We start from the raw sequence: 23,583 nt of genomic DNA on the forward strand, positions 1-23,583 counted from the left end.
AATGAGACAGCAGCTGGCCTGTGCAATCAGGAAAGGGATGAGCCGAGCATGTGTCTGTCAGAAGTCCTCCCAGCAAGTCACTTTATTACAGGGGGGTTGTTCATTCAAATGGCTTCTATATATGCGCTCCAAATACTTGTATAAGGGACCCACCAGGAGAGCATCAGGACGTCTCCAGAGGATGTACCGATGAGCACACTCTTGGCATGTCCCCTTCCTGATTGCATGTGCTGATGGATGTCTTTGTCTGAACTGGTCCACTGACTTAGAGAAGTGTGTGGAAAAAGACTAGGCTATTTCCAATTCCTTTGCCTTGCCAGATGTGGGACTGTTACCATGAATATGACAAATGGGATGTGACCAGTTATGCAAAGTTATTACTGACATAATGATGATTTTGTGTCATCCTGTCAATCATTTGGGCTCTTTCTTTTCTTTGTCCTATAGACCACGAAACTGGTTATTGCTCTCTGACGTAGCAAAGAGGCTGAAAATGTCACCCCGGATATTTCGCTGCAGTTTTCCTAGTGTAGAAGTTGTCAGCATCATGGAGTCAGAATTTTTCAAACAAGTGTCTCTGAGTCAGCTATTCTCTTGCCCAAAGGATCTAGAACCTTTCAACCCAGAAGGCAAGGAGCTGTTGGACTTGGTAGAATTTACAAGTGAACTACAGACTTTGCTTGGAGCCTCGCTTGAGTGGTTGCATCCAGATGAGGACTCTGATATTCACTGGTGAACCTCCAGGATCCTTAATGTACAGTTCTCTGTAATGTTATTTCTTTATGTATATGTGTTAATGCAGCTGTTTCTGTAAAAAAACAAAAAGGACACTGTTTAATAAGATATCTTTCCTTTATATACATATATTATATATATATAAAAAAATTCCAGATGGGTGGACTTTTGGAAGATTTTTTTTTAAAGACTTCACTCAGTTTTTACCAATTGTTATATAATGTTCCTTTAAATGCACACAAACTTTGGTATAAATTTGTTTTTACTTGGGACTTTTTTTTAAATAAAGAAAATGGCTTTGCTTCATACAAAGCACTGATTACACAGGAGATACCTGTTAAGTGATGTGATCAAAGTCATATGGTTGGCTTGGGAGATTGTATTGGGTAAGGCACTTCATGATATTTTTGTTTTTGTTTACAAAATTGCCTGCTTTGGCCAGGCAAACACTATTGAATATAATTCAATAGATTGTAATATAAATTAAAACCATATCCATGCGCATCAGCTAATTGTGTGAACTTTTGTATCTTAATTTAAAAGATGTGAAATTTAGTTTTCACAAGGCAAACTGGATTGTTTATATATATATATATATGTTTAAACATTTGATGCTCTTTATTTAAAAGAAGACTCCAAACTATTTTTTCTGTACCTTGTAAAATATTGAAAAACTAACCTATGTTGAAGTTGCTTAAAACTGTACAGAAGCTAATTTTTTTCTGAATTGTGTGTTTATGTTTGAGATCTGTGTTTTAACTTTGTAAGTAAATTCTCCTGCCTTTGTATTTATATTTTCCAAAAAAATTTCTTAAAGGCAATAAAACTGTTGAGAAAACTATGTTGAGACATCCTGGTTTTGTGTACGATCCTTCAATGAACTAAGAGCCTGGTTCAGCCCCTCTTGGCATTCATTCCTTCACATGTGAAGAGCTGCATGTGTTCAAGGGAACTCGCATGGTGTCCCCCCCCCAATCCCCCACCCCACATTAACGGAGCTATGTAGGTGTACAGAGCTGTGTGCACTCACTGTCACATGAAGCAAAAGGGCTAGATCAAGCACTGTTAAGCCAATCTTGACATTACTTTTTCATGGAGTTTTACATGCTGGCACACCTCTGGTTTCTATCGTGCAGATGTTTTGGTTTTTCTAGAGTGGTTTATTACCCTGCTGAAATCATTTACTACTAAAGTTGTAAACAATTTTAGTCTTCTAAAAATAGCTTGTCGCTGGACCGCCATTTAGAAACGACTGGGCAGTTGTGCTACAGTAGCATTAAAAATGATAGGCATAGCATAACTTTGTTTTGAATTGAATCCAGCACAATTGCAACCATAGTGCTGAATGAATTTATCGGTCCCCTTATATTAATTTATGGAGTACTACTTTTACATAGACTCTTTTGCGGGGCTGCAGCATATCTCCTTGCAGCCCCGGTCAGCATCCTACCAGAAGTGGCCAACACACATGCACGCACATGCACATCAGCCACTTCCAGTAGGACGCTGACTGGGGCTGCAAGGAGGTATGCTGCAGCCCCATGGCAGCGATTTTGGGGAGGGTGCCAGAGGGGGAAATGCAGCGGGGAGGTAAGAGCAACCTCCCTGTGTCTTAAAGAACTCCTCCTACCTCCAAACTGGCTTGAATGCCTGACATCCAAACTGGTTTGGCGGTCTGTAAAAGGACCGCTGAACCAGTTCATGCACATCCCTACTGTAGATTGATTGTAGTGTTTGTTTCAGCAAGTAAAATTGATGTTTTCATGGCTTCACAGAAAAACCGAAGAGCATTGGATATGATTAGCAGCATATGTTCTAAGCTGTCAAGAAGCAGTAATGAGGAAGAAATTACAAAATGTCCAGGTATTTCCTATGGCTAGAACCACCCACATTCCTGCATTAAGTATAAATTGCAATTCTGCCACTAAATAGATTTTCCTTTTGTTGTCACATTAATTTGCAACTCATTAATTGTGACAGAATTGAGGTACTGCACTGATGCAGATTTGCATATTCATGAGTAACTTATTAAACAAATAAGATCTCCCTAGCTTAGGAAGCGCCCGAAGTAATGCTGCACAGTACATTATACCAACCTGGATGTTTTATTCCCTCTTTATTATGTTAATAGATGTGGTTGATTTAAAGAATCAAGTAAATAACATGCAATTTAAACATTCAGAATCAGTTAAACAATAACTTAGTTGGTATGATTGGTTGGCTGTGGCTTCCTCAAACATGGTAAAATAGTTACATGTGTGTTCTTCATATACAGTATAAACATATGGGACATGGTGTTTCCTATACAGAATTGATATCCACATAGGAAAGCTGGCACACATGAGGTGTGTGTGTGTGTGTGTGTGTGTGTGTGTGTTTGAAAACACACATTTTTTTTCTTTTTTATTGTTAAATATGAATTGATCTTATTAAAAATAGAAACAGTGATGATGCACCCAACCTGTCCCGATCCTAGCTCACCAAACAGGGGCGGAGGGCGGAATGTGAAGGCAGTATGCTGCCAGAAACATAGGAAGCTGCCATATACTGAGTCAGACCATTGATAAGACTTATCTTTTAGTTCAGTATTATCTACACAGACTGGCAGTGGCTTCTCCAATGTTCCAGGGTGTGAACTTGGAACCTTCTGTAAGTAGGCATGCAGGTGCTCTTCCCAGAGTGGCCCCATCCCCTGTGGGGAATATCTTACAGTGCTCACATGTAGTCTCCCATTCAAATGCAAACCAGGGCATACCTGCTTAGCAAAGGGAACAATTCATGCTTGCTGCCACAAGACCAGCCCTCTGAACAGAGTAAGCAGCCAGTTACAGTAGTAGATAGGAAAGAAGAATCATCTGAGTGTAGAAAAGAAATATGGGGTAGAGGAGAAGGGTGAAGGGGAAATAAAGAAGTAGAGAAACCAAAGAAATGCAAGGAGACCATATATATTTTCATCCATATATGAAAAAGTCAGGGTTGCCCCACCAGTTATAAGTAATATTTTTTCCTTAAAGGAAAGATATGACATATGGCTAACCCCAAAGAATGATATGGGACTTCCAATATTGCAAGATATTGGCCCCCAAAGCAGCATGTTTTATCCACGGCAGTTCATACATAAGGTGTGTTCAAGTAACCGGCATATATTCCAGGATTAAGGTACAGAGGTTCAGAGAAGGTTGCCATCAGCTGCAGATAATCTCTAAATTGGGTTTAACTTGATTTCTAAAACATTTGTAAGACACACTGGGGACTTTGGAAGTTTTTCAAAAGATGGAAGGACAGAATTTTTAAAAGAGTATGTGTGGTTCCGAAGCCCCATGAGCTTCAGGACCAAATCTGGAACCAAAATACTGCTTCAGTTGAATGTGCTATCTACCAAGCCGAGCCAGAAAGTTGAATTCAACTTTTAAGAATTCAAAAGGCTTGACCTTTTTATTTTCTTTGGTTGGCAGGAATAAACCAATGAGATCACTAATAATCTGATCTTTCAAAAAAACAAACAAAAAACCCCCAAACCAATCAACCGAACAAAAACCCCACAGAAACCAATCATTCATACTCTTATTTTGATTTCAAGATCATGTCTAATCCATATGTGTTTCAGAAATAAAATCCCATTGAACATCCACCACCCAGCCTAGTGGCTTTAGTAATAGGGCAGTTATACTTCGAAGATACTTTGAATGGGTGGAGCATAAGGCTCCCATTTATATAATGGCCACAGCTAAGGCAATTGCACAATTAAGTTTGGGACCTTAAGGGCTACTTACTCCCATATGTGCTTCCCTGCATTCTTTGATTGTTTCTGGAGTTTCTGCTGCATATGTCCTTGCTATCTGAGGAACAGGGTCTTTTGGTTGTGCACTTCTGCTGGAGGCCTGTATGGCCTTTGTGCTGTACTCTTTGTCAGGTTAAGACACAACTTTTTTGTTTGCATATTATAGTGACTAGGTCATGTTGTGTGGGAGGCTCTTTTGGATTCATTCATTCATTCATCACACTTGTATACTGCCCCAACTCGTGTCTCTGGGCAATTCACAATGATATAAAACAGTTAAAAACACATAAAGACAACTCAAAACTAGCAATTTAGAAATCAGTCACAAAATTAAAGCCTATAAATTATCCAGAAGCTGAAAAAGCCTGAGTAAATAGATGGGTTTTAAAATATTTTTTTAAAATTGTCAGAGATGGGGAAGATCGTATCTCAATAGGGAGCGCATTCCATAGTTCTGGGGCAGCAACCGAAAAGGCCCATCTCCGTGTGACCTCCAGACGAACTGGCAGCAACTAGAGATGGACCTCTACAGCTGACCGCAATGGACAGTGGGGCTCATAATGAAGGAGACGTTCTCTCAAATATTTTAAGATGCCCAGTGGGCTTTCCCCACCCTTCATACTGCCTAATTATTTACTTTTTACATGACTTATGATTTTGATCGGGTTTTTGATCATACTCATCCTTTTAAGCCCAGAGACTCCTACCCATCTTTCTTCTAGGACTGTAGAATCACACAAGAAGATTATTGGTTCCCAAAGAGTTTCCATATGACCTTAGTGTCCACATAATCATAAAGTCTTTGCATTTCATCAGAGGCTATTTTTAGACTCTCCCTGACAAATGTGCATACGTTTTCTATTTTAGGTTGTCAGAGATGATCGTGTTTGAAGTGGCCCTATGTGGCTCAGCACTCCAAGGCTGTACTTATGGCAGCTGTACAAGGGCGGTTGCCAACATTGGCAAGTGGCACAGTGATAATGAGAGTCACAAACCGAACTTAAGACGTCAGGCAGTGAGCTGGTTTCAGGATGAAAGAGTCACAACAGGGAGCAGAAATGAACATGGGAATCCGATCTCATTCTTTCATGGGCAATTGCATTGCAAGCGGATGAAGGAACCAGAGTAATTCTTAGCATGCACATCATGCTTTAGAGTTATCAAAGTGTTTCACTTGCAATAATTTACAACAGCCCTGTCAGGTAGGCCAGTATTATTCCCATATTGCAGATGTGGGGGTTGATGAGCAATTGCTTAGTGAGTTTGTGACTGAGATGAAATTTTAACCCAAAACCTTTTGCCTCATAACTCACACTCTTAGGTACTTCATTACACCAGATCTTAATTTTGTTATGCTTTCTCTTATCAGTTCCCAAAAAGATTGTGGTCTGCATGGACAGAGACACTCAATGCTGGTAGCTTCATGATTTGCAGGCTCTAGGATCTGATTAAAGGAAGGAGAGATTGCTAATACAGGGACCAAGGCTATCTGAAGCCAATATGCCTGTTTGTTAGAGTGATCAAATCCAGAGTTCCAAAACAATGGGCTCTTAGTCTGTATATTATCCAAATGATGTCTGCATTTGTTCAAAGTACCATTGTTTCTCCCTAACCATTTTACATTTTTTAATCATAATGGCCACAATCCAATACAGAGTTAGGCCTAGCTAATAAACCTATTGACTTCAATGGGGTTAAGCATGACCATCTCTTATCTGGATCATGGCCATCATGCTAATTTAAAGAAAAGTACATCTAGAGAGATTCAGTACTGAAAGATTCTTAAAAAGGTGTTTGGACAACACACCCAAAGAAATAGGCTTTAAAACCTTTTAAAGAACAAAGTTCAAAAGGCAAGGACCACTTTTCATCTCACCGTGACATGACTTGGATTAGTATCCACTGGCTAAATTCATTTTCACCTGTAAATTGAGATTTTTGAAAAGCCCAATTGCCCGACAGTCCTTCTTCTCTTCTTGAGGTACAAGGCAACTGAGGGGAGCATCCCTGGTGTCAAACAGAGTGTCACTGCTTCAGAATTACTTATTTCGCCAGTGATTAGTTGGACACCTCCCTCCTTTCCCAATTACACCCATATTGGGCTGCAGATGGGGAAAGGGACATCCCCAGCAGCTAATTAGTCTGTGGTTTGCAGGCATAGATTTTTTTAAAAGCACATTTAATCACTTTTCCTGTTGGCTTGAAAGTCCTATCTCTCCTCTCAGTATGGGGATATTGAAAGAAGAGGAGTCTGGACATCTTCCAAAGGATTTGCAGGGAAAAATTCATAGCGGGCACACTTTTGGAATCTGAACTAGGAATATTGCAGTGGTTCCAGTTTTAACTTGGAAACAATGGTGACTCAGCCCGGGTGGTGTCTTACGTCACACAAATGTTTATCTGCCTCCATAGTTCTTCAAGGAAAAATATATGATGTTAGAAGGAAATCAAGCTATATCCATCTGGGCCTCAGGCTGTTAAACTATTTGAACTTCTATTAGTGTCCAGACCCTGCAGCAATTTCAGTGAAGGATGAAACAAGGTCAAAATGAGGACAGGAAGGAATCCACATTTCCAAGATGGTACTGGATATGCAGAGGTCCTAAGGGCTGTTTGCTATTTTCTGAGACAGTGCTCTAAACCTAGCAATGTGAGCAACCTAGTTGTGTTTTAACAATGCAGAGCTGTTCTTGCAGCAACATTTGACTTTTCTTTTTTATTACATGCATTGCTATAATATCAAAAATGTGAGAACACGATAGATCACAATTCACTTCTAGCTTCTGCTCAGATTTTACTGAGAAAAACAAAGGCATTCAATAAATCTTAATGGTCCCATCTTATTCATCTGAGTAAGTTCAATGTTCAAATACGTAAGATTTACCAAACTTATCTTTTGCTTCTGTAAGTTATTCGCTGGAAAAGTGAGAGGATTGGCAGTTCTGGGAAAGAACCACTTAGAAACCAGAAGGTAAGGGCAAATCTGCATCATATGGAAATTATTATGTCATATGGAAATTATGTAATCACCACTAATTAATCCCACACCCACACTTTTAATATCAGATCTCTTAAGCCAACTGGATGAATTGATTTTCTAGGGTCCACATTCTATTTCCATTAACAACTTCTAGTCACTGACACAATGATCCAAAAGGGATACTGTTTCCAATAGTGCTTAATGTGAACAACACTGCAAGGCATTCTTGTCAGCACACACCTTTCAATGCCCAGGACCTCTGTAAAATAAAATTTATTTGACAGGTTTATTTCTTTATCAGGTGTTTGCTTAGCCCCATGACACCAAGAGAGCCGAGTTCCTGATACTGATCTTGAAGGGTAGATTTCTATACCTGGTAATGCTATCATCCAGCAATAATTAACCTCAGCCTTACATCCAGGAGTGGTGGAGCTGAGACCAGGGTGGCTGTGGACAAGTGCTGCAGACTGGCAGGCAGTTTATGACCACCCCCCCCACACACCACACAAAGCAGTTTATATGCCAGTTCAGGATGGGGTCATACTTTCCCAGAAGTAACAGGTACCCAGTCTGGGAGTGCTTCTGGGTCCAAACCTCTCCCTAGTGTCTCAGGTAGAGGCTGTGGCCAGAGTGCTTTCTATCAGCTTTGGCTGATATTCTAGCTGCATCTGTTTCTTGAGATAAGCAACCTCAGAACAGTGGTACATATGCTGCTAACCTCCAGACTTGACTACTGCAATGTGCTCTACGTGGGGTTGCCTTTGTATGTATTCCAGAAACTGCAGTTGGTACAGAATGCAGCACCCAGGTTGGTCTCTGGATTATCTCGGAGAGGCCATATCACTCCTGTATTGAAAGAGCTACAGTGGCTGCCAATAGGTTTCTGGACAAAACACAAGGAGCTGGTTATAATCCAAAAAGCCCTAAACAGCTTAGGCCCTGGGCATTTAAGAGAACGTCTTCCACGTCATGAACCCCACTGTCCATTGAGATCATTAGGAGAAATTCATTTGTAGTTGCCACCGGCTGGTCTGGAGGCTACCAAGGGACAGGCATTCTCTGTTGCTGCCCCAAGGCTTTGAAATGCGCTCCCTGCTGAAATAAGAGCCTCCCCATCCCTGTCAACTTTTTAAAAGGCAGTTAAGACAAACTTGTTCATCCAAGCTTTTAATTAGTTTTAATAGTTTTTAACATCTTTTAAAATTATTGCAATGTTTTAACTTTTTCTTTTGATATTGTTTTATTGTAAACGTCCCAGAGATGCAGGTTTTGGGCAGTATACAAATATGTCAAATAAATAATAATATATATGAAGAGGAAAGAGAAGAGGACTCCTGTCCCAAAGAGGCTCACACTCTCAAAGCATATCAGCAATCTATTAGCACTGGGCAGGTGTGCTTGTAGCATAGTCAAACTACATGAAAATATAGGTTTAAACGTGACATGAGAGCATTTTCACAGCTTAGAGCTTTACCCAAGGTAACTGTTTCAGTTGTTGTGTCCCAAACAACACAACAACTGAAGGGCTTTAAGGGTTTTAATGGCTTTAAGAGAGCCCTTACAACTTATTGAGGCTATTCTCACGACTGCTCGAAAGCGGGCTAAGGGCGGTGGTTCAGCGGTGGCTAGCCCACCTAAGTACCCCTCCCCTTAAGCAAGGTTAGCAGAGCGAGCACTCCGCTAACCACATTTCTGTGATCGTGAGTCACCATGGCACAGCTCCACGCCAAGTCAGAAGGACACCCCCGACCGGGAGGCTAAAACAAGCCTCTCGGCATCGGAGGTGTTGCCAGAATGCACTTGCATGGGGTATCCTGGGACTTCCAGGGGCTGGGGGCCCCCGATTCCTGCCACGTAACGGAGCTGGTAGTTGTGTGGGCAGCCAATCTGGCCGCCCAGGTCTTGATGACTGCTCGTGTCCAGGGAGAGCAGGCTTGACCCACTTTCCCTGCCAAACGCCTCCTGGCTCTACACACCGATTGTGTGTAGAGCCTCATTTTTCTTCTTCAGTGCCTCTGAAGAAGATCTTAAGGTCTGAGTCAGGGAATATGGGGCAAGGCAGGTACAGTAACCTGGTCCCAAGCCATTTAGGGCTTTGAAGGTTAAAACCAGCACTTTGAATTGAGCCCGGAAATGGACTGGGAGCCATTTCAGTGGTCCTGAATACAGAGCTGGCTTCTCTCTCAGTCAATTGTTGCTTTTGCTGGAATCATGGGAGGATGCAGTTCACTGAAGGATTCTTTGAAGTCAGTCTTGAGGCCTTCTTTGCTACTCTGAAACCTCTGAACTGTCTGTGGGGGAAGAGAAAAGAACTCCCTGGAAAGAGGAACAGGCAGGTTCAGTTCTAAAGCATCTAAAGGTTGGTGGCCTCTGCCCAGAGTTCCTGCCACAACCCTCAAAATCCACAAAGACTCTCCTAGAGGGCCTATCCACCACATGCTATATTCAAGAGCACGAGAGGGAGCATTCCTTGGACCAATCCACAGTTACAGATTGTTAGGGGGTGCACAATTTGAAAGGAGAATCTCAAGGCTCAAGACTGCGATCTAGCCAAGGTGGGTACCTGAAAATGCATCTGTTCAGGTCTGGTCCCAAGTATGGCTGCCCATGACCATGACACACATACCTGAGAATATAATACTCACATGTTTTGTAAAGTCTCAAAGACCTGTGTACGTGTCTCATATATACATCTGCTCAGGATTTGCACAAGACTTGACACACAAAACATAGAACAGAACAGGACACAAACACATATCTATAAAACACACTAACACTATCTCCTTGGCTCAGACCTTATCTAAAGCATTAAAAAAGAAGAAGAAGTGGCCACTACATACCTGGCTGAAAAGGATGTCTACAGTGTCCTTACAGAATTTAAAGACACCAATTGTCCTGCCCAATTGAATAATTTGAATTCAGAGCCCATGGGACTCCATTCCACTTGCATGAATCTGACAATGGTGTCTTGTCCAATTCACTCTGGGGGATTCTGGAGAGTGTGTGTTCAGACAATCTGGGGGAACCAATTTAAAAATCAAGGCCCACATAGCTCCTGATCTCGCCCAGTTTCATATACAATTTATCGATTCCTCCAAGTCTTGTCCAGTCAGAAGAATGTAAAAATCCAGACCCATACTGTGGTCCTAACCTTGCCCAATCCAGTCTGGGAATATTACTCATGCCATAAGAGAGGCAGCCTAATATGTGTTTTCTATTGGTCTGCATTTTCTGGGTTTTGGCACCAATGAAAATGAAGTTCTTTAATGGTCAAAAAAAGGAAAGAAGAGTCCTGAAGTGCTATGATTACTCAAAAGAAAGAAAAGAAAGAAAAGGCTTACCTTCCTTGTAGCTATAGGTCTTCCTCAGAAGCAACTGAATTAAGCAGACATCACGACAGACAATGTTCCCCCAAAGTATTCAATGTATTCAGATTAATATGCCAAGAACTCTGATATATAAAAACATGTCATTTTTAAAGAAGATGAAAGCACATCAACATGTACCTATATGGATTTCTAGATGTTAGAATTCTATTAGTGTATATGGACTAATATTCTAGTGTGTAAACATTAGGCTGTTCTTAAAGCAGTCGACAACAGAGCAAGAAGAATTAATTTTTTTAAAAGGAAAAGCAGTGTATAGACATAAATCTATGGGGCAGCCACATTTGGAATACTAGGTATAGTTCCAGTTACCAAATTGCAAAAAGGATACGGCAGAGCTGCATAAGGTGCAGAAGAGAGAAACCAAAATGCTCAAAAAGTTGGTTCTGCTATTAGCAAAGTGTATATTACTTATGTGGAATCTTCTAGTCTCCTTCTTCAGTAAAAGAGTCACTGAGAAATGTAATACTGCCTTTCTTTTATAAATTGATATCTGGTTTGGAAAGAGCCCAAGTTATTCACCCCACAATCATGACTGGACTCCAGCCATCTTCTGGGGTCTGTTTTCCTTTCATGAAGCTCTTGCATTTATCTCCATTCAACTCAGGGTCAATTTCTCATACCAGAAGTTCATGCAATGAGTGTGAGGTGCTTTGATGGCTAAGATGCTAAACATCATCTTCAGCACAGACACAAGGTTCTGATACAAGTCAATTCTGGGGCAAAATAGAACACTGAAATTGGACAGCACGATTTTTACCTAAGTTTATTTATTTATTCATTACATTTATATTCCACTCTTCCTCCAAGGAGCGCAGAGTGGTGTACATAGTTAAGTTTCTCCTCACAACAACCCTGTGGGGTAGGTTAGGCTGAGAGATCAGTGACTGGCCCAGGGTCACCCAACAAGTATCATGGCTGAATGGGGATTTGAACTCGGGTCAAATGCCTAAATGCCTGCCTACGGGCAGTAATGGGCTGGGTAAGGGATAACAAATTGAAGCTAAATCCAAGCAAGATGGAGGTGCTCATTGTGGGGGATCAGAATTTGAAGGATGAGTTAGATATTATTGTGCTGGATGGGGTTACACTCCCCCAGAAGGAGTGCTCTTGGATCTAGACCTCACCTTGGTATCTCAGGTGGAGGCTATGGCCAGGAGCTCTTTCTATCAGCTTCTGTTGATTCAACAGCTGTCTCCGCTTTACATGGGGCTGCCTTTGTACATAGTTTGGAAACTTCAATTAGTTTAAAATGAGGCAGCCAGACTAGACTCTGGGGCAGAGACCATATTATGCCTGCCTTAAAACAGTTGCACTGGCTGTCGAAATGTTTCCGGGCGAAATACAAAGTGCTGGTTATTACCTTTAAAGCTCTGAATGGCTTGGGTCTGGGCTGCCTTAGAGAGCGCCTTCTTCGGTATGAACCACATTGCTTGTTGAGGTCATCTGGAGAGGTCTGTCTCCAGTTACCACCAGTATGTCTGGAGGCGACTCGGACCTGGGCCTTTTCTGTAGCTGCTCCTGGCCTATGGAATGCACTCCTGGCAGATATCTGCAGTTTAGGCTCGCTGTCAGCCTTTAAGAGAGGCCTAAAAACTTATTTGTTTGGCCTGGTCTTCCAAGGTTTGTAAATTTTTTAAAAAGCATTTTAATTAGTTGTAAATGGTTTTTAATTGTGTTTTGTTTTTATATTGTTTTTATCTCTGTGTCTTAAATGGTGTGTGTTTTAATGTCTTTTTAAATTTGTTGTACACCGCCCAGAGCCTTTGGATGGAGCGGTTTATAAATGCAATGCAATGCAATGAATAAATCATAAACTGCTTTGAAAAGTTGTTGTTGAAAAGCAGCATATAAATAACAGTAGTAATAATAATACAAAAAGAACTGGAGAAGACCTCTGTGCTTTTCTCCCTTCTAAATAAAGTTATTTCCTTTCAGCTCTTTCTTTCTTGTCCCTGACTATCTTGTTCATGTCCGTTCTAATTCCCAAACTCCTGGTGAAAATTTTATAATATGGTTTTTCACTGGGGAGGAATAATCTTGCAGATGAGTAGATTAGAGGCTGTGGCTGTGGCATTTTCCCCTTCAATAAAGTATCTTTAAAGGTATATTTATCTCCCAAAGGTTGCTGCTTGCTTGACGAGATCATGTGAGGGGGCTCTGCTCTGGGTGCCGACAATGAGGGAGGCTTGGTTGTCGTGCACGTGGGACAGGGCCTTCTCTGTTGCTGCCCCCAGACTTTGGAATGCTCTCCCAGTGGTCATTCGCTCCTCGGACTCCATCACAGTTTTTAGAAAGCTTGTTAAATCTTGGCTTTTTATCCAGGCCTTTACATGATTGTGTTATTGCTGCTTCTGTGTGTTTTTATTTGTGTACAGTTTTTATGTTTGTATTTTATATATTTTAAATCAGATTTGTTGTCATATTTTTAGCTTAATACTTTTAACTGTCATTTTTATTATGTGTTTTTAAACTTTTGTAAAACGCCTTGGGATTGTTTTTAATGAAAAGCGGTATATAAATTTAGCAATAAATAAAATAAAAAAATATTGTGGGGGGAGTGGAGGGGTGGTTCCAGGCGGCACTGCACCCTCAAGATACCCCACAGGGCTTCCTGTCAGCTTGGGGTGGGGCAAGTAATTCAAGTCAGGGCATCAGTGCTGGGCCAAAGGGGTAAACTTTCCACTGCTCAGCTGCTGCTTGAAGGGAGAAAGACCTTCGGTTATCCAATCCCAGAAGATGCCCCAAACCTTGCCTGGCCGTAGTTTAATAGCACACTTTTTTCTTTAGTTAAAAATGCAAAAGAACATCATTTGTTCTCTATTCATCAGCAGTTCAGAAGATCGCTCCACAACTGCAGTGTGTGTTTGTGAAATGGCAGGCTAGATGATCCACAAGGTCTTCGAGTCCATGTGAGGATGTTTATTCGCATGTGTGTTAGAGACCAGTGTTCCCTCTAACAGGGATTCCCAGATGTTGTTGACTACAACTCCCAGAATCCCCAGCTTCAGTGGCTTTTGCCTGGGGATTATGGGAGATGTAGTCAACAACATCTGGGAATCCCTGTTAGAGGGAACACTGTTAGAGACTAGATGTGTTCATGCACCTTCCAGTGATTTAACTTCCAGAGAGACCCTGGGGCAGGGGCGTAACTATAATAGGGCAAGGGGAGACAGTTGTCTTGGGGCCCACTGCCTTGGGGGGCCCCCCGAGGCAAGTCACATGACTGACTCCCCCATCCGTGCACCTGCCTGGGCTTCCTTCAGTTGTATTCATCCTCCAAAATCGATGTGAGTGTTTAGACCTGGAGCTACCAGAACAGCATGTCTTTCTCTAGTACCATTCAATGACTTGCATCGTCCACAATTTACAAAACCTTCTAAAAAATAATTTAGGATGATGTTCTATTGTGGCACATAACCCCTGCTAACTTGGCAAAGAGGCACCTTTTAACTTGGTGATTCTCTTTATTTAGCAGAGGGAGAGTAACTGGCCCTATCCACCCCAGCACAAAACCTCCAGTGACTGTTGCTGGTGTCTGTCTTGTGTTTCTTCTAGATTGGGAGCCCTTTGGGGACACAGATCAATCTTATTTATTTGTTATTTCGCTGTGTAAACTGCCCTGAGCCATTTTTGGAAGGGCGGTATAGAAATTGAATTAATCATCATCCTCATCCTCATCTGAGCTTCAGTGAGGGGGGCCCATTTTAAAATCTTGTCTCTGGGCCCACTCCAACCTTGCTACGCCCCTGCCCTGGGGAGGATGATGGAACCTCAGGAAAGGCAATTCTAGCAACTCACCCTTGTGAGACTTTAATAAGGCATAGCTTAGGTAGGACTTCTCAAAGTTGGATCCATCATTCCTCCCCTTTGGCCTTTGAAACTGAAGAAGATGGGAACTGTGGTTGACAACAGCTGGGGGCCCACCTCTAAGAACCTCTATCCTAGAGGCAAACACATGGCTAGCATACCTCTTGGGGAACCATCTGGAAAACAGGGACTGCAGCTGGTTAGTTGAAGCCTTTGGTCTTGTGCATAGATGTTGCTGCCCAAATACAGGCACAAGTCTCTCTAGAATGAACACAAATACAGAACTAGCAGCTTCTGTGTAGTTTGGTTTTGCATTGTGGAAGACAAGACACTGCCTCCCCCAATAATTCTTCCAGTAGGCAGAAAGAGCAGGCACATTTGTGAACCCACCCGCTCAATTATAGCTACACCCCTGGCTGAGAACGCAAACACAAGTTCCCCTTTATCACTATTACAGCAATGCACATGCATATGTTTAATTAGAGGTAAATTCCACTGAACTAAGTTAGTCATCTGCTCAAGCCAGTGTGCATAGGATTGCAGCCTTGGTCCTCTGTTACAGAAACAGTACCCAAGAGACATACACAGAGAGACCCTTCTCATTCGCGCACACACACACCAAGGGCATAGCCACCACCCCTTAGGGAGAAATCCAACCCACCCCACTTGGGAAAGGGAAACTACTTATCAGGGCAAGAGAGGAAAGGGGAAGAAAATAGGGCAGCCACTAGCACCCCCCCCCGCCCGACGTCTTTGCTGGCTCCCTCTCCTCTCATTGCTCATAATCCCCAGTCCAATCAAAAGCAGAGCAGAGCAAATGGCAAAGCATTAGGCTCCATTTTTAGAAGCCAAACATGTTAACATGAATGTCCTTTTCTCCTGTCAGTCAATGCAGGGCGGCAACATTTGTCAGGATTAATGATGAGAGTGAGGGGAGAGATGTGAGGACTAGAAACCTGGCCTCTTTTGCCTCTCTCTTTCACCCCGCCCCCACCGCAAGTGGGCAGGGATATCCTGCTGTGGACACCCTCCCCCACCAACAGAGAACATAACTCTTACAACCTGGCATGTGTTTCAGACTGCAGGTTTCAAATTCTGTTTTTCAGATTGCAAAGTTGTTAGTATTTCAGCAACCAAAAGAACAGCAGCAAAGTGCACAGGATTGACTCATGGTTGGGAATCTCTGCTCACTTGGGACAGAGTTTCCTGCAAGATCTTTGCAGCTGTGAATCTTGTTCTCTCCCTTTCCTTTGCATACTAGCCCTCCAAACAAGGGCTTAACGCTAAAGCCTAGGACTAATATGCTCTAACCCATGAGGAGGAATTCTCACAGATGCAGGGGCCTTACAGAACAACAGCCCTGCTGGATCAGGCCCAAGGCCTATCTAGTCTAGCATCCTATTTCCCACAGTGGCCCATCACATGCTTCTGAGAAGCCCACAGGCAAGAGTGTGTCTTCTCTCTTGCTGTTGTTCCCCTGCAACCGGTATTGCAGGAGATCTGCTTTCTCAGGAGACCTCTCCACTGGGCTGGGTCAGTATCTTTTTAATATTCTCTTTATTATAAATGTACCATGCTGTTTGGATTCATGGCCTCAAAAGGTGGTTTCCAGTCAGCTAAAGAAATATTATTTATTTAATATATTATTTGTATGTTGCCCCAAACTTGCATCTCTGGGTGTTTTCCAACAATACAACATAAATTAAAATGGCAATTATTTTAAAAAGCTGCTCAAGATGGGGATTTAATTGTGTTTTTAATAGTTTTAATGTTTTAAATTTTGATTGTTGTAATGTTTTATTCTTTTTATCTGTTTTATTGTTTTGTTGTAAACTACCGATAGACTTGTGTTTTGAGTGGTATATAATTTTTTTAAAAAATATTAATAATAATGGGGAGGCTCTTATTTCATCAGTGAGTACATTCCAAATCCAATGGCAGTACACAATACATACAAAGAATTTTAAACAGAGATAAATAGTAGCCAGCAGGAGAATGAGCAAAAATCAGATCAATCTGCATAGTAAAAAGACAGTTCCATAGAGCTGTTCACACAAGAACCTGTGTGGGTGAGTGTATACAGACAACTGCATGCACAGACCACTTAATGTTTGCATAGGGTTAAAATTGGCAACCCTGTGACGATTTTTCAGTGGTGCAGCGAGGTTACTGCAAAGTCTGGACTTCATGGCTTTATGGAGCCCCCAGCATACAATTGTTGGTTTTTAGGAAGAGAAGGAGCAACTATGTTTGATTGATCAAGTGCTGTCAAGTTGGTGTCAACTCTTAGCGACCACATAGATTCTCTCCAGGATGATTTGTCTTCAACTTGGCCTTTGAGGTCTCTCAGTGGTGCTTTTCTACAAGTAACTATGTTACTTGTAGAAGTTATCCTGGGGCAACTTCCCTGCCAAGTGTTTGCATGCCAAGTGTCCATACATGGAAGAAAGGAAAGACAGAATGGTGGGGACCGACAGGTGAAAGAGAGAAGTGGGGGAGGCAGAAGAAAGGAAGGAGAAAAAGAAAAGCAAGACAAGTGGAAGGAAGAAGGAAGGACAGTGAGAGAAAGACAAGTGAAAGAAACACAAAGTGAAAGAGAGGAGGCAGAAGGAAAAGGGGAGAGAGAGAATCTGCACATCCTGAGGCTTAAGAATCTCTGGAAGTATATGAGGTGCTCTCTCTCTTACACACACACACACACACACACACACACACACACACACACACACACACGCTCACATACACAAACCCTTACCTGCTGGACCAGAGGAGCTGGCATGCTGCGCTGGTCCTTTCAGGAGCGGCTAGAATGGAGCCAGAGCACGCTTAGCTATCTTCGGCGCCTTCCTTCAAGCCTCCGCTCCAGGCTCTTGTTCTCTCTTTCCACTCTTGGCACAGACTGGCTGCCTGGTGAGCTCAGCCTGAAAGAGTTGAAGACAGCTGAGCATGCTCTGCTCTAGTGCTTGCTTAAACGACTAGCCTGCCAGTTCCTCTGACCAGTTGGAATGCTGTGGGGGAGAGGAGGAGATTCCTGGCAGCACTGCTGGGGCTCCCCACAAATGAAGGGGGAGTGCAAGGCTCTGGACTTGGGCCCAAAGATCCATACAAAAAGGCACCATTGGTTAACCTTACAGTTTTAGTCTCACTGATCAGTGTGTTCTCTAATTTTTCTCATCTGTGTGCAGAATGAGTTTTGTTCTGTACAGCATTATCAAGACGTTATATAAGCACATGCATTCAGAGTGGGGCTTTCCAGATTCAACCTGAGTGGGATCTAAAATTAACTGAGTGGGCATCAAAAGAAGGGTGAGCATGAACACATGGGCATGCCTTAGAGGGAATACTGTCACTGATGTGTCTACAGGAACTCTAGAGAGAGCTACACAGTCCAGGTATCCAGACCCAGTGTGATGTAAGCGATAGGGAGCTGGAGAGTTGTGGGTTCAACATTTCTGCTCATCCATTAGACAAGTCTCTCTCTCTCTCTCTCTCTCTCTCTCAGACTAACCTATCTCACAGGATTGTAAGAATAAAAAAAGAATAGCCCTATGTGTGCTTTTCTCTCAGAGGAAGAGGGTACACACAGGTAAATATAATTTAACTTGGAATGTGATCCATTTAATTGAATGAAATCCTGAGCCTTATGGATGGCTGGGTTATACAGCCAAAAAAATATGATTTGCTATTATTTGTTGAATAGGGCATGCCATGCATGCCACTGCATCCAGGTTCAATTTAAAAAACAAAACAAAACTGAATTATGCTTATTTTTGTGGGGTTTTGTATGAGATTCTGCTTTTATTTTAGTCTGTTTATTCTTACCCATCTAAATATTTTGATGCTTTAGTTTTTACTGCTGTTAACGGCTTTGAGTAGGCTTGTGCCTGAAACGTTTTGGAGGCCATTATGAAGGCCTCCGAAACGTTTCGGCTCTGGGGGCAGTTTCGGTGCTTCGGCACCAGCGGGGGTAGTCCTTTAAGGGCGGGGGAGGGTGCACTCACCCCTCCCACCGCATATCCCCTGCTGGCGCTCCGTTACTTTTAAGCCCCTTGGGGCGGCAGCGTTCCTCTCTGCCGCCCCGTTTTTGTCATCGGCTGGAAGTGGCCGGAAGAAGCAAGCGCGCATGCGCCCATTGCAGGCATGCACGCGCCCATCTGCCATGTGGGTGCATGCGCACGACGGGCGCACGTGCGGTTACTTCTTCTGGCCACTTCCGGCCGATGACAAAAACGGGGCGGCAGGGAGGAACGCTGCCGCCCCGAGGGGCTTAAAAGTAACGGAGCGCCAGCAGGGGATATGCGGTGGGAGGGGTGAGTGCACCCTCCCCCGCCCTTAAAGGACTACCCCCGCCGGTGCCGAAGGAACTTCGTGCACATCCCTAGCTTTGGGTTCATTAGGAGAAAAGCAGGGTATAAGATTTTAAAATAAATAAATATACCTATGTACTTTCCCTCTTGTTCTGGAGAGCATACGGTTAAGGAGCTATTGATGATATGAGGCCTAGGTCCAGTGGGGGAGGACAGTGTAGACGCCTATGGTAAATAGCATGTCTTATTTTTTAATGCCTTAAGGTTTCCGTTATTGTTGGCTCATCAGATGCAGATTAATATTTAAATCATAAATCACTGTAATTAAACCCAGCTATATTTACAAACTAGGGATGGGCACTTAAAAGGTTTGGGGTGGAATAAAAGAGGAAGCAGTGTGATAAAGCGTAGTATGCCATAATCCACTAAAAGACTTGTTGGTTCCTTTATTGTTATTAATCATTTCTATGGCAGTTTATCTGAGTCCAAAGTGCTTTATTATTCTAATCTCATTTATCCTCTTAACAACCTGTGAAGAAGGTGAGAGTGAGATAGAGGGACAAGCCCAAGGTCAACCAGACGGCTTCAGGGTTGTGGAAGAGCTTGATCTCTGTCTTCTTCCATGTCCAAATGCAATCCCAGTCCAGCACCATACCGGCCTCATTTATTAGTTGCCTTAGTTTTTAAAAAATAACTAAGAAAACCTGCCTTTTGCAGAAATAATTCTACATATTTTTGAATGACCTTTCATCCTTCAGCTACAAGTAGACTTGCAAATGCATTTTATCTCGTACATTTCTTGGGAAGAATGGGAAACCCATTTACACTATATCTGTTAGTCCCATCCTGCTTTGATTAAAATCCATGGGAAAATTACCACTGATGATAATGGAGCAGGAAGGAGTTCTGATCTTGTGCTAGAAAGCATGAATTGTTCCCTTTGCTAAGCAGGGTCCACCCTGGTTTGTATTTTAATTGGAGACTATGAGGTGGGTCTCATGATCAGTGAGACTCGCTTTTGCTGGTTTTGCAAGGAAAGCGGGCTAAGCCCGCTCTCCCCACAGATGAACAGGGCGGGAGCCCTGGGCAGCCGGATCAGCTGCTCACACGACTGCCAGCTCTATGACAGAGCCAGTGGGGGCTGGGGAGTTTGGGGGCCGCACGGCTGCCGGAAGCTCCAGTATGCCCTGCGCAAGAAGACCCCCGAGCCTGGAGGCTGCTTTTTAGCCTCCTGCTGGGGGTCTACTTGTGAGTTGATGCAGTGCGGAGCTGTGCCACAGCTACTCACGACCCCCAAAACCAGGTTTGTGGAGCACTCGCTCCACAAACCCGGTTTAAGGGGCAGGCTGCTTGAGCGGGTTATCTGCGGGTTACCCGCTCAAGAACCACCGGGCTTGCAGCCGAGCCCAGTGGTTCACACGATTGTAGGAAATCGGGCTAGCGGAGGCTAGCTCGATTTTCTACAATCATGTGACTAGCCTCTACGTGTAAACAGGGTATGCTCAACTCTGGCCCGCCCAGCTGTTTTTTGGACTACAACTCTCATAGACTTCAGCCACAGTGGCCCATAGCCAGAGATGATGGGAGTTGTAGGCCAACATCTGCTGGAGGGCCAAAGTTGAGCATTCCTGCCGTAGGGGATGGGAGCACTCTGGGAAGAGCATCTACGTGCTTGCATGCAGAAGGTTCCAAGTTCCCTCCCTAATAGGTCTCTAAGATAGGGCTGAGAGAGACTCCTGCCTGCAACCTTGGAGAAGCTGCTGCCAGTCTGTGTAGACGAGCTAGATAGACCAAGAGTCTTTGTAGAAGGCAGCTTGCTATGTTCCTGAGTGCAGCCCAAAATGTTTTGTAATGCTGAATAAAATAATTCATTCTTGCTATCTGTCATACCTTTTAATGTAACAGGTAGCAGACAGAGAGCTGTTACCAGGGCCACTGAGAAATTTATGGATGCTGAATGATGGTAGCTGGCTACAGCTACCACTAGAATGCATTTCACTTGATTTAATCCTAACCCAAAGTGAAGAGAAGAGATCAGATCCCACACAACAAAAGTTGTCTAAATCAGCCTGTGTTATTTTGGGGTGGGTGGGGGTGGGGGAGGTTTTGTCAATGTAATTTGACCAGCTCCATTTTTCTAACACCCCAAAAGCCCATCCTTAAACAGTTGGTTTATGTGTGTATGGGTACATTGAAGAATGGTAAGTTCAAGGCAGCCTTTATATGGAAAGTTTCCTTTGTAGGAGAGATCTCTGGAGACATGTGAACCAGAATTCAATGTAGTGGAACTTCTTAAACTAATTGAAATACCTGGGCTTAAGTGTATTTAACTCTGTGTTGGACTGAGGCCTTAGTGTTTAGTCTTTATAATCACCTGATTATTGCTGGCTTACTAGACTGGCATTATGGGGATGCAGAAAAAAGCACATAAGCAGTACCAGATCACAGCAATTAAGGGTGTTCACGGAACCATTGTTGGCGGTTTGGTTTGAATTTGAATTGAATTCAAAACGAACCGCCGGTCCGTGAACTGGTTTGGTCAAATTGGCCAGTGGTTTGGTGCATACAATTCAACCATTTGTAAAGTGGAATCCTCACCAGATTCTCATTCAAACCGGTTCCACACACCCCTAACAGCAATACCAGTCTAGACTCCAAAATCTCAAGCACAGCTTTCCAGCTGTGGCTGTTCTGACTCTGCTGGCACACACACAATACCCTCTACCCTTGGTTTGAACAAACCAGTTTCAGCTTCAGTCTCTTACCACCAGTGGCATAGGGAGGCCAGTGGCAGCCCCAGTTCAGCCTGCCACCAGCAGCCCCACTAGCCATGCCCCCTTTTAATTAGAGCTAAGTTATTAGTGTTAATTGTTCCCATTGTTGAATAGGTCAAACCAAAACCTAACAGGAGAGCACGACTCATGGGAAGATTCAGGGGTGTCTACTGGCTGCTTTGCTGTGCATCCAGGTACCTTCCAATCTTTTAAGCACCCCTCCCCAGGGCTTGCTCCAGTATAAGTGAGCTCTTTTGTCAGCCCTTTGGGGACAGGGAGCCATCTTATTTATTTATTTATTCTCTGTGTAAACCGCCCTGAGCCATTTTTGGAAGGGCGTTATAGAAATAATAATAATAATAATAATAATAATAATAATAATAATAATAATAATAATACCAGGGGATAGCAGAATAGAAGAAAAAGAAATAGAAAAAATCACCAAATACAAAGATCTACAAATTGAAATTGAAAGGCTGTGGCAGAAAAAGACCAAAATAATCCCAGTGGTAATTGGCGCCCTGGGTGCAGTCCCAAAAGACCTTGAAGAGCACCTCAACACCATAGGGGCCACAGAAATCACCATCAGCCAATTACAAAAAGCAGCTTTACTGGGAACAGCCTATATTCTGTGACGATATCTATAACAATTGGCAATAAAATTCAGCCATCTCAGGTCCTTGGGAAGGACTTGATGTCTGGATAAAACAAACCAGTCAATAACACCTGTCTGACTGTGTAAACAAGAAATAATAATAATACTTGGGCATTCTCCAGGCTGATAACATCGCACACACTGAAGTTAAAAGAAAAATTGGAAGTGAATACATCAGGAGAGTTAGAAAAATCCTCAAGTCCAAACTCAATCGCGGGAACATCATACAAGCCATAAACACCTGGGCTATACCTGTTATTAGATACACTGCAGGAATAATAGACTGGACCCAGGCAGAGCTAGAGACACTAGATCGTAAGACCAGGAAAATCATGACCATCAATCATGCTCTGCACCCCCGCAGTGATGTAGATAGGCTCTACCTCCCTCGCAGCTCAGGTGGAAGAGGAATGCTGCAAGTCCATCAAACAGTAGAGGAGGAGAAAAGAGGCCTTGAAGAATATATAAGGGACAGTGAAGAAGATGCACTTCAAATGGTCAAGAACGCGAAACTATTCAACACCAATGAAACAAAACAGGCCTACAAGAAAGAACAAGTCAAGAACCGAGCAGAAAAATGGAGAAATAAGCCCCTGCATGGTCCATATTTACACAATATAAGTGGAAAATCAGACATCACCAAGACCTGGCAATGGCTTAAGAATGGCAACTTGAAGAAAGAAACAGAGGGTTTAATACTGGCTGCACAAGAACAGGCACTAAGAACAAATGCAGTAAGAGCAAAAGTAGAAAAATCCACAACAAACAGCAAGTGCCACCTTTGTAAAGAAGCAGATGAAACAGTGGACCACCTGATCAGCTGTTATAAGAAGATCGCACAGACTGACTACAAAGAAAGGCATGACAAGGTAGCAGGGATGATACACTGGAACATCTGCAAAAAATACAAGCTACCTGTAGCCAAGAATTTGTGGGACCATAAAATTGAAAAAGTTGAAGAAAATGAAGATGTAAAAATATTATGGGACTTCCGACTACAAACAGACAAACATCTGCCACACAATACACCAGATATCACTGTAGTCGAGAAGAAAGAAAAACAAGTCAAAATAATCGACATAGCAATACCAGGGGATAGCAGAATAGAAGAAAAAGAAATAGAAAAAATCACCAAATACAAAGATCTACAAATTG

The 23,583-nt window shown here is 42.8% G+C and overlaps 1 protein-coding gene and 1 long non-coding RNA gene across 12 annotated transcripts in view; one reads left to right on the forward strand and one right to left on the reverse strand.

The window, feature by feature from the left end:
* The window catches only part of BCOR (BCL6 corepressor), a 95,811-nt gene extending 94,235 nt beyond the window's left edge, over positions 1-1,576 (forward strand). For all 10 annotated transcript variants that reach the window (XM_053305391.1, XM_053305399.1, XM_053305400.1 and 7 more), the window contains one exon: positions 448-1,576. In XM_053305391.1, coding sequence (XP_053161366.1) covers positions 448-736 — 289 coding nt within the window. In that variant the 3' untranslated portion in view covers positions 737-1,576. The remainder of the gene's footprint in view (positions 1-447) is intronic.
* Positions 673-17,580, reverse strand: LOC128349329 (uncharacterized). Of its 2 annotated transcripts, XR_008318741.1 has the most exons (5): positions 17,448-17,580; positions 14,854-14,953; positions 10,838-10,947; positions 3,491-3,590; positions 678-808 (listed from the first exon to the last, which is right to left on the reverse strand). It is a non-coding gene; the product is annotated as an uncharacterized LOC128349329 (long non-coding RNA). The 2 variants fall into 2 exon arrangements; XR_008318742.1 differs by lacking the exon at positions 3,491-3,590 and having other exon boundaries at positions 673-808.
* Positions 17,581-23,583: the final 6,003 nt, after the last annotated feature.

Source organism: Hemicordylus capensis, chromosome 3 (genome assembly GCF_027244095.1).
Source record: "Hemicordylus capensis ecotype Gifberg chromosome 3, rHemCap1.1.pri, whole genome shotgun sequence".
Taxonomy (NCBI): Eukaryota; Metazoa; Chordata; class Lepidosauria; order Squamata; family Cordylidae; genus Hemicordylus; species Hemicordylus capensis.